Source organism: Eutrema salsugineum, unplaced genomic scaffold (genome assembly GCF_000478725.1).
Source record: "Eutrema salsugineum unplaced genomic scaffold, Eutsalg1_0 scaffold_8, whole genome shotgun sequence".
Taxonomy (NCBI): Eukaryota; Viridiplantae; Streptophyta; class Magnoliopsida; order Brassicales; family Brassicaceae; genus Eutrema; species Eutrema salsugineum.
The window spans coordinates 4,096,937-4,108,962 of NW_006256414.1; the positions used below are offsets into that span (position 1 = coordinate 4,096,937).

General features: G+C 34.3%; 1 protein-coding gene and 1 pseudogene across 1 annotated transcript; both read right to left on the reverse strand.

Moving 5' to 3' along the window:
- Window positions 1-3,607: 3,607 nt before the first annotated feature.
- On the reverse strand, window positions 3,608-4,879 carry LOC18010106 (MATH domain and coiled-coil domain-containing protein At2g42470). Its single transcript, XM_024157957.1, has 4 exons — window positions 4,776-4,879; window positions 4,491-4,651; window positions 4,187-4,395; window positions 3,608-4,111 (listed from the first exon to the last, which is right to left on the reverse strand). The coding sequence occupies exons 1-4, from the start codon at window positions 4,877-4,879 to the stop codon at window positions 3,608-3,610; spliced, it is 978 nt and encodes a 325-aa protein (XP_024013725.1).
- Window positions 4,880-7,037: 2,158 nt separating this feature from the next.
- Window positions 7,038-8,669, reverse strand: LOC18010107 (annotated as a pseudogene).
- Window positions 8,670-12,026: the final 3,357 nt, after the last annotated feature.

Sequence of the window (12,026 nt, forward strand, 5' to 3'; positions counted from 1 at the left end):
ACTCCCGATGCACCTCTTTGGGAGGAAGCAGTCAATAGTGAGATGGATTCCATTAGACAAAATCATACTTATGAAATCACTGAGTTACCTGAAGGGTTTAAAGCTCTAGGGTGCAAATGGATCTTCAAAACAAAATTGAAAACCGATGGCTCAGTTGATAAATATAAGGCTAGACTTGTAGTGCAAGGGTTCCGACAAAAAGAAGGTCTGGATTTCTTTGACACTTATTCTCCAGTCACAAGAATAACTTCCATCAGAATGCTGATTGGAATTGCAGCCTTAAGAAATTTGGAAATCCACCAGATGGACGTCAAAACAGCATTTCTAAACGGTGAATTAGACGAGGAAATCTATATGAAACAACCCGAAGGGTTTGTAGTCCCAGGACAAGAACACAAAGTCTGTAGACTTGTGAAGTCATTGTATGGACTTAAACAACCACCAAAACAATGGCATGAAAAATTTGACAATGCTATGATGTCAGATGGTTTCAGCATAAATGAATGTGATAAATGCATCTACATAAAAACGACCCCTAGTGGATATATCTTACTATGTTTATATGTAGATGACATGTTAATTATTGGCAGCAATAATGACATAATCCAACAAACTAAGAACATGCTTAGTGCACAGTTTGACATGAAAGATATGGGTCTGGCAGATGTCATTCTCGGAGTACAAATCACAAGAACTTCTGATGGGATTACCTTGTCTCAAGCTCATTATGCTGAAAAGATACTTGAACGGTTTAAAACTTATTCAAATAGAACTGCAAAAACTCATGTTGACTCTCAACTTCACTTGACCAAGAACTCAGGTGAACCAGTGTCACAAGTCAAGTATGCAAGGATAATTGGTAGCTTTATGTACTTAACCAATTGTACTAGACCTGATCTAGTACACGCTGTAAATGTACTTAGTCGCTATACAAGTAATCCAGGACACAAACACTGGAAAGCCATAACTAGAATATTAAATTACATTCGATACACTAAAAGTTATGGGCTGCACTATGGGAGAGAACCCGCAAGTTTTGGAAGGATACAGTGATGCAAACTGGATATCTGACACCAAAAACTCGAAATCCACAAGTGGATATGTCTTTACCCTTGCTGGTGCAGCAGTCTCTTGGAAGTCTTCCAAACAAACTCTACTGGCCCGATCAACCATGGAGTCTGAATTTATAGCTTTAGATAAAGCTGTAGAGGAAGCTGAATGGCTCCGCAATTTCTTGGAAGATATTCCAATGTAGGAGAAACCAGTCCCGGCAATACGTGTACATTGTGATAGCCAATCAGCTATCGCCCAGGCACTGAATAATCTCTATAATGGTAAATCTCGTCACATTAAAAGGCGACATAAAGCCATTAGAAGCTTGATCACAACCGGAGTAATCTCACTAGATTACATAAAATCAGCTGATAATCTAGCAGACCCATTCACTAAGGGTCTAGCTCGTGATCAAGTTCTCAAATCATCAAAGGGAATGGGTTTAAAGCCTATGACTAAAGAGGTTGTTTGATGGACACCCCACCTACATGAATGGAGATCCCAAGATGTAAGGTTCAAAAAGGAAAACTAAATCAAACAAAATATAACGCATTGAAAGACGTATAGTCTTAATCTAGGTCCCAAGATGATTGACAGTGCTTACATACAATTTTCATTGTATATCTACAACGGATAAGCATAGCTTTTAATGATAAGTCCATAGCTTTGATATATCAGTGAAGTACAGCACTTCTTAAAACAAAGACTATTGGCAAAATCACCTAGTGAGTGTGAAATGGGGCTGTTTCTAGGAGAATGAAAAAACAAAAGGCTATATATTCTCCAACTTCACTCATGATTCACCAGGCAAGTTGAAGGCCAAAATGAACACAATAGAGAACTTAGTTCTACGAGAAAATGAAACTGAGTTGTATTTGTTGTCTCGGTTTACATCAAAATCCGGGTGGTTCAAGACATCATGTTCACCTCCTAGCTGAGTCAGCCCGACAGATATTAATATTGAGTGGTTCAAGGTTGAAACACACTACTATCTCAAACACAGTGGAATTTTTGTTTATACTCTCGAAAGTCCGTCTAGCCTAGTCAAAGTCCGTCTAGTCTAGTCGAGTCCAGTTTTCGAGTCAGTCCGGTCGTATGTTTAGAGTTATTTCTATTCATGTGGGGGATTGTTGGACCATATTATTACAAAGCCCAAAGGCTTTAATATTTGGTTAAGTGTGAATAAAAATAAAGCCCTTCAAGGCAACTTAAATTGTGAGGAACTTCATTTTGTCCCACATCCATGGATTGGAAAAATTCAGAGTCATATAAATATAGACACACACATGACATTGTTCAAAGTGTTGAAGGAGAACCATGGACCCCTCGCGCGCCACCGCCGCCGCCGAGTCGAGCCGGGCTTGGGCTCGGTCTTGGTCTTGGTCTTGGTCTTGGTTTTGATCTTGGTCTTGGTCTTGGTCTTGGTCTTGGTCTTGGTCTTGGTGAATGTGGGCCTTCGGCCCAAAAAAATGTTCTTTTTGGGCCACGTTTTGGTCAATATTTCTGGCCCAATTTGCTAAAGTTTTCGGTTCAAATTCCTACAAAATCACGACATTAAACTGCAGTCAAATGTCTATCCCGAAAATCACGCCAATATTAACGCCCAAATTGCGTCATTAGCGCACAATTAATTACATCATTAACATGCTGATTAAGTGCGACGCTCCTCTCTCCTTTGCTATATATATCGATCTCTCCTCTCTCATTTCTCAATCGCTCGTCTCAAAAATTTACAGACAAAAACTCGTTCACACTTTTCTCAATCTCTCGCGTCTCTTTTCTTCTTTCAAGAGTAAGTGTTTAGAGTATATCGTAGAATTTCTAGTTCGTCACATTCTATAATCGGGTGCTGCGATTATACGAATATCAGTGATTGTATACTGAGATTCATTATCTCATCCAACCGCCACACTGCGGGAGATATTTTGAATTAAGGAAAGAGATCATCTCGCCTCCACTTCTCGTTTTTCCTTAATCCGTTTTTATAAAACGCTTTTCTGTATCTCAAATCGTTTTATTACATTGCAATATTTGTCTCTTCTAAATTTACTTCCTACATCTTTGACATCTCAAACATACACGAATCGATGACCATACCTTTTCCATCTAGATAACGAATCCCCCGAAATAATAATAGCGTTGCGTTCATGAGCTTGTTATATAAGGAGGTAAGTTTCCTGAAATCAGAGTCAGAAGGTATGGTCTCAATCTGAATTGAATCTGTTAGTTTTGGAGTACCATAAGTAATGATATGGCTCAGAGTTAATTGGATTATATAGCTGGAAAGAAGTGCTCGATATTTTTACCAAAGCATTAGGCAAAAATTTTCTTTTTACCGTAAGACCTCCATGTGATAGAGTTTGGAACTCTGATCTTCCTGATTCTCTTTTTTATTGATGATACGTAAGGAATACTTATGCTTAACAGTCTCTTAGAACTTCGTGATTTATAAAAGAAAACATAGTAAATTAAAAAAAAAAAAGAAAAAAAAACACTGGACAATGGAAACTGTAATGGGTTCGATCTTTCCAGCTATATAGAATCCATGAAACATTTAAGAAGCATTCTTTAGTCTATTTTTCATTACTTTCCACGAGTGAGCAACACCCTTGAGCCAGTCTCTAGAAGCAGAAGTAGCAGCCTTGACATTCTCATTGTTCAGTTCAGCTCTGCAGAGATTACACATAGTCTCCTCCAATGAAAAAACTTTAGCAGCGGCAGATTTGATCTTCTCCTTGTTTAGTTCAGCTTTGAGATTCTTGACTTGTTCCTCAAGTTCTTTGACACGAGAACCATCAGCAATTTTCTTCCTCTCCAAGTAAACGTCATCAAGCTTTGTTTTCAACCAGTCTAGCTTGAAGCCTGCTTCAGTTAGATCGATCAACACGCTCTGAGCATTGCTTAACTCAGTCTCGGATAAGCTATGTGGAAGCTTGTTCAGTGTATCGATAAGACCAAGGAGTATATTCATGTATGTTGTCTTCACCAATTGGCTTTTTGGTTTGAAATTCACTGCAATGTCAGGGTGTTCCTCAAAAATCCAAGTTACTCGAAAAGCCTGTCAACATGAATCTTCTTATAATTAATAAAATAAAACAACAACAAGAAGTATCTTCATAATAGTTAGTTATACCTGGGAATAAAGAACTTGGAAACCACAAACATCCATTGTCTCCTTCCCAGTTACTTGTGCTGCATCAACAACTTCAATTACTTTTACTTCGACTTTAATGATCAGTTTGTTCTTCTCCAAAAACCCTTTTTCTTGAAGCTTTTTAAGAGGCACCGCCTTTGGAAAACCCCGTCCTTGTAGCTGAGCGAAGAACAAGTTGCACGGCGATTCTATAAGACAAAAACAGAAGATTAATTTAAGTTTTCTTCTTCATCAGTCATATATATATATATATATATACATACATGGAAGATAAGTATATTACCATAAGTTCTGTGAATCTCTTTGCCTGATTGATTCAACAGAATGAATGAAAAGCTAGCTCGCCTTTTCCATCCAAGTCGCAACGATTTAGGATTCGCAACGTGGAGGAACAGAGACAAGTGATCTTCAACACGATTTCCTTTGGGATAAACCTTAACAAACCTGAAAACAAAAAAAAACAGATTTGGTTACACAGTTGTTAACTTGAACATCTAATAACATCTAGCTTTAAACGAAAAAGGTTAATTAAAACACAAAACAAATATAATATTTTTTTTCTTTATACCATTTGCAGCCGCTGCTTGAGAATTGTGGAGATGCTATCACAGATTCCTTCTCGGAGAAATTATCTATCTCAAACGTGAAATTCGTCTGCTTTTGACCTTCCATATCAAATCCAAAAAACCGAATTTTCTTTCTTAGCCTTTGTTAATTGCCACTTTACCTTCTCACAAACCTGTCCACTGAAATTAGGGCTTTGACGACAATTCGGGATATATATACTGTGGGAGCTGAATTTCAGCCGGGTCCACAAATCTTTGAAGAAAATATAATTTAATAAATTATATTCTAAATTAACTGCGTGCGGATTACAAATACTTAATAAACAGAACGTTAAAATTAAAAAAATAAACTTTTATATAATATGTTATTCTATTTTTTTATTTTTTCATTAATTTATACTAAATCAAAAATTTGGTTGGATTTATCGTCAAAAAAATATTCTAAAATCAATATTCGTTCATAGATAATATGTGTATCAATATAATCTCATCATAATCAGATTTGAAATAAAGTCAATTATCATTGTTTAAAACATCCACTTTTTAATTTCTAAATTCTTGATTGAAATTTTATAATAAAAACCCAGATCATAGTTCCATCCCAAGTAAAACCTTTATAAATTAATAATATCGGGACCATAATATTTTATTAATTTTTCTTTGTATTAATTTATCTACAAATTAATAATTATTAATTTATAGAGAAAATTGGTTTTCTGCCTATTTTTTTTTTTAAAATATTGAATAATGTTATATTTAAAATTTTAAATAAATCTCTTAATACAAATTATGATTAACAATCATAACTATCGCAATAGAATATTTTTTAATAGTATATTGGATTGTTCGTATATAAATATAAATGTTCATAAGTTTGAAATTTATAAAAAATTATGGGTAGTATCCTTATTATTGTTTGTAAAATTAAAGATAACACTACAATACATTTAGAAATATTTACAGGTAAGAAAATTAATTATCACATCATAAATTTTGAAAGCATATCGTAAAACATTAGGAGCTACTGATATAATAATTAGAGAGATGAGATCCAATTAGAATTTTCAACTTTAAGTAAAATCAAATACATTAGTCATATTTTAGAATATTTTATTTACATATTTTTACATAAATTTATATAATTATTAATTTATGTTTTTGTTGAAAGCATATATTTACATAGGAATTTTTAAAAAATTATTATTTTATTATCTTATCGAATTTGATGGATTTTTTGAGTTGAGACCAGCAAAATTTATTATTTTATAATAATTATTAAATTATCTGAGTATTGATTTATAGATGTTTTACTGTACTCCTTATACAATCCGCCTCCCGTGACTTGTGTATCATGTGTATCAAGCAATGAAGAAATATTTTTACAATTATAAAATTTGTATAGTTAAGCAAGCATGAACTCAATATCAAACACAAATTATTTTTGCACTAAGAAACAAAAACAAATAGGTAAAATTTTCATATGTATGGTTTAGGCATGTTCATTTCGAGATTTAAGACGGAATATCACAGAAAAGTGATCGGTAAATATAAATCGGGTATTAAAAAATATTATCCAATTTTAAAATAACTCTAAAAACTCAAACGTAAAGTTATCCATGAAAGAAGACCGGTCTTGGTCTTACAACCCCGCATTCTCTAGAACATAATTAGCAACCTAAGTTAGTATGAATCGCGTGTCGTTGCATAATCCACCCTTCAGATCAATATTCCTAAGAAGCATAATTTGAGCACCAAGTTTTAAAACCAAATTATGGTTAAGCAACCAAAAATCTTGACACTATTCAAGAATCATTGGGTGTACACCATGTCATCTGCACAACTTGTATTAAAAGTCTTGATACTTACCTCTAGACATGTCCATTTCGGGATAGGAAACCCGTCCCGACTGAGACATGTCTCAAATTTTCCCTTCCATTTTCAATTCCATTCAAATGATTCAAATGGGTACAGAAAAGATAACGGAAGGAGCGAGAATGAGATAGAGTACAAACTGGGCATTCGAGACCTCCATGTGATAGAGTTTGGAACTCCGATCTTCCTGAATCTTTTTTTTTTTTGATGATACCTAAGGATTACTTATGCTTAACAGTCTCTTAGAACTTTGTGATTTATAAAAGAAAACATAGTTCTTGACAAAAAATAAAATAAAAGAAAACATGTAAATTAAAAAATAAAAATAAAAACACTGGACAATGGAAACTGTTACGGGTTTGATCTTTTCAGCTATATAATCCATGAAACACTTAAGAAGCATTCTTTAATCTATTTTTCATTACTTTCCACGAGTGAGCAACACCCTTGAGCCAGTCTCTAGAAGCAGAAGTAGCAGCCTTGACATTCTCATTGTTCAGTTCAGCTCTGCAGAGATTACACATAGTCTCCTCCAATGAAAAAACTTTAGCAGCAGCAGATTTGATCTTCTCCTTGTTTAGTTCAGCTTTGAGATTCTTGACTTGTTCCTCAAGTTATTTGACACGAGAACCATCAGCAATTTCTTTCTTCCTCTCCAAGTAAACGTCATCAAGCTTTGTTTTCAACCAGTCTAGCTTGAAGCCTGCTTCTGTTAGATCGATCAACACGCTCTGGGCATTGCTTAGCTCAGTCTCGGATAAGCTATGTGGAGGCTTGTTCAGTATATCGATAAGACGAAGGAGTATATTCATGTATGTTGTCTTCACCAATTGGCTTTTTGGTTTGAAATTCAAGCAATGTCAGGGTGATCCACGAAAATCCAACTTACTGGAATAGCCTGTCAGTTAGAGATAGAATCGATTAACCAAAACCAAACACCTTTATTAAGATAGTAGATAAATAACAAGAGTAAAAGTCTTAAAGAGAACTATGTTCTCTCCCCCTCGGGCTAACCCAATAATCCCTCCAAAGCTCTTTCTCTAGCTTGGATGATTTTCACAATCAAGCCTTAACTTCTATATATATCATAAAACTCTAAACGCAGCTATTTCGAAAAGGAAACTAAAGAAATAGAAACACTAATGATCATAGGAAAATTAACTAATAACTAATACGTATCACTGTCAACATGAATCTTCTTATAATTAATAAAATAAAACAACAACAACAAAGTATATTCATATTTCATTATAGTTAGTTATACCTGGGAATAAAGAACTTGGAAACCACTAATATCCATCGTTTCCTTCCCAGTTACTTGTGCTTCATCAACAACTTCAGCTACTTTTACTTGGACTTTAACGATCAGTTTGTTCTTCTCCAAAAAACCTTTTTCTTGAAGCTTTTTAAGAGGCACCGCCTTTTGAAAACCCCATCCTGAGACCTGAGCGCAGAACAAGGACGACAATTCTGTAAGACAAAAACGGAAAGATTAATTTAAGTTTTCTTCTTCATCAATCATTTATATATATATATACATGGAAGATAAGTTAATTACCTCTAGTTCTGTGAATCACTTTGCCTGATTGATTCAACAGAAAGAATGAAAAGCTAGCTCGCCTTTTCCATCCAAGTCGCAACGATTCAGGATTCGCAACGTGGAGGTACAGAGATAAGTGATCTTCAACACGATCTCCTTTGGGATAAACCTTAACAAAACCTGAAAAAAAGAAAAAAAGAAACAGATTTAATTACACTGTTTTTTTTTTTGAGAAAATTTTACACTGTTTTTAAGTTGAACATCTAATAACATCTAGATTTAAACGAAAAAGGTTAATTAAAACACAAAACAAGTATAATAATTTTCTTTATACCATTCGCAGCCGCTGCTTGAGACAAATATAATAATTTCATTTATACCATTCGCAGCCGCTGCTTGAGAATTGTGGAGATCGTATCACAGATTTCTTCTCGGAGAAATTATCTATCTCAAACGTGAAATTCGTCTGCTTTTGACCTTCCATATCAAATCCAAAAAAACCGATTTTTCTTTCTTAGTCTTTGTTAATTCCCAGCAAAAAACGACTTTAACTTCTCAAAAACCTGTCGACTGAAATATGGGTTTTGACGACGGATATATATACGATGACGTGAGTAGGACATGTCACAATGGGTTTACTTAATTGAAATGATAAAATAAATTACGAGGAAATTTACTATTTGGGTTTAGTAATCTATGTGATAAAACAATTTTTGGGTTAATTCCTTTATTTTTTAATCTATGTGATAAAAATGATAACTTACATTAATTGTTTTATTAAAATAATGTTTATTTTTAATTTTAATTAAGTGACATGTTTTGATTGGCTAACAAATAAACTGATGAATAAAGAGGTGAACCCAAGAATTGTCCATGTTCAACCACTTGTTCATTGTAGATCTCCCTTGAATCGCACCGATCAATTCTCTCAACATCTCTCTCAGCGACGTTGTTTTGGAACCTCTTCGAGAAATGTGGATATAGTTTCTTCCCCTTTTGTTGGTAATATTAATTACACTCTTCCTCTAGGCCTATTCTTTTCAATAGGTTATATTCTATCTTCATCTTGATTTTAGCTTGTGCTCTTGAGTGAAGATTAAAGAATTTGTCACATTTCCCATCGTTATAGTCTTATAGATATAGAAAAGCTTGTCTTACATCTGCTAAATAAATCTGAATTTGAATTTCCCTCTTTTTTCTTCACTATAGACCTATGCCTTAGCTTCCTCATCTTGAAATCACTGAGTCGTCTGTTCTTATAATTGCTGATGCTCTACGAGTCTGTATTAATAATGTGCTCTGAGTTGCTCGTGAATTTTACGTGGGAAGAAATGCGAAGCAACTCTTGTTTTTGTCCTTCCGTTTTCACTAACCTAGATTTGAAATACATAGTTACTCAGGAGCACAAATCAATCAGGTTTTGATTAGATATGGTGGGACTCTTAAGACACAGGAGCAGAAATCAATTACCCATAAGAAACCCCATTTCTCTAAAGTCTAAAGATTCTACAGAATGGTCTCTTTTGTCTTCGGTTGTTGCCAAATCTTGGTTTTTCTTTGTGTGTTTTTTTCTTGCAGTGATGTTTTCATGGAGACTATCATTTTAAAATTAAACAAGTCATTGCAATCTATACCGAATTGAGTTCATAATTCAAGTACTAAAAAGCAAATACTTGTGACGCAAGGCATCTTTTGAGACGTTTGTGCAGCTTCGTCATTTTCTGGATTGGGTTCACGGTTCTTTTAAAAGTAGTATGTAACATATTAAGCATCTTTTTAATTAAGGAACATAGAGGATGACAGAAACAGAGAATCAAAGGACCGATGAAAAAGAAAGAATTTATGTAGTGTCTTTGTTTAATTGTTTTTTGTAGTAAAAAAATATTAAGAAAAAAAATTCTCAAGAAACTCTTCATCGATCAAATTATCGTCAACATGGAAGGCCAGTTAATTACCATGTGTAAAGAGCTTTTGGCCTGATTGATTTATCAGAACGCAGGAAAAACTAGCTCACATCTTCCATCCGAGTCCCAATGATTCAGGATTCGCAACGCTGAGGTACAGAGACAAGTGATCTTTACGAAGATCTCCAATGGGATAAATATCAACGAACCTGCAAAAAAATAGAACAAAAAACAGATCTCTTTTAGGTGTATACATCTTATAATATCAACCTTAAAAAAAAGTTATTTATTGAATCTAGAGGAGAACTCTGTATAGAATCTTTTCACTTACCATTCACAGCCGCCGCTTACGAATTTTGGAGAAGTTATCACACTTTCCTTCTCCCAGAAGTTATCTATTTCAAACGTGAACTCGTCTGCCTTTGATCCTCCATATCTATTCCAAAACGCTTTTCTTTTCTTAGGCTTTTTTACGTGCAGAAAAAGAAACTTTCTCACACACTTGTTTTTGATACTACACCCAAAAATATTAAAAGTGAAAACCAAAATTAATGTAGTATTTTCTTTGTCTAGATTATGACTGCAATAGTATCAATATAGTATTTTCTACGCACAATCAAGGTGTGTGTATGATAATTATCATTACAAGAATGAGGGGCTTTTCCGTCGAATTATTTATGACGATTTTTACTCGTCGTAAATTTACGACAACATTACGTCGTATTTACGACGATCAAAAATTTCGTCGTAAATTCGACGTAAAAAATGACTCTCGTAAAATCGTCGTAACGTTACGACGATATTACGACGAATGAAGAACGAATTTTATTTCGTCGTAATGTTGTCGTAATATTTACGTCGATAATACAACTAATTGTCCTCTATCTCGTAATTGACGTAAAATCAATGTAAATGTAATGTAAGTTTTATTTCGACGTAAATTTGATGTAAATATGCAATGGTAATATGTTGGTAACAAAACAAAAAATTCTATATATACCCTTTCTTCTCTCATTATTCCATCAACCCAAAAAAACATATAAAGACACAAATTTTTTGAGTCTTTGAATGTTTAAGTAAAATTTTTAGTAGTTGAAATTTATATCAAATTTCAGAAACAAAAAGTCAAATATTTGTTTTTGAAATGTCTATATACGATCTACGAAAGTGGATGTATACGCCCAAAAATGGTGATGGGTCGTTGACTGAAGACTTCAAAAACGGATTGGAAATATTCATGTACCAAGCCGGCCTTATGCAAACTGTAATTGAAAGCGGCAAAATGTATTGTCCTTGTGTGAAATGCAAAAATAGGAAACATATTCCTATTGACACTGTCTGGCAGCATTTATTGAATAGAGGGTTCATGCCCCAATACTTTATTTGGTATCAGCATGGAGAGGGATATGGTCAAAGTAGTGGTCAGATGGCTGCACGGAGTAGTAGTAATCATCAAGAACATGTGGATTTTGAAGCGTCCAATGATTATCAAAGTAGTCAAGTTCAGGGTGAAGATCATGATAGGATGCATGAAATGGTTACTGATGCATTTCATGAAACACATGCTGATACTGTTGAGGAGCCCAATGCAGATGCGAAACGCTTTTATGATATGTTAAACGCAGCAAAACAGCCTCTGTACGAGGGATGTAGGGAAGGTTTATCAAAATTATCATTGGCAGCTCGGATGATGACAATAAAAACTGATCAAAATCTATCTGAAGTTTGCATGAACGATTGGGCAGATCTTATTACAGAGTATTTGCCAGATGATAATTTGGCTGCTGAAACGTATTATGAAATTCAGAAGCTGGTTTTTAGTCTTGGATTGCCTTCTGAGATGATTGATGTTTGTGTTGATAATTGTATGCTTTTTTGGAGAGATGATGAGAAGCTTGAAGAATGTCGTTTCTGCCAAAAGCCAAGATATAGACCGC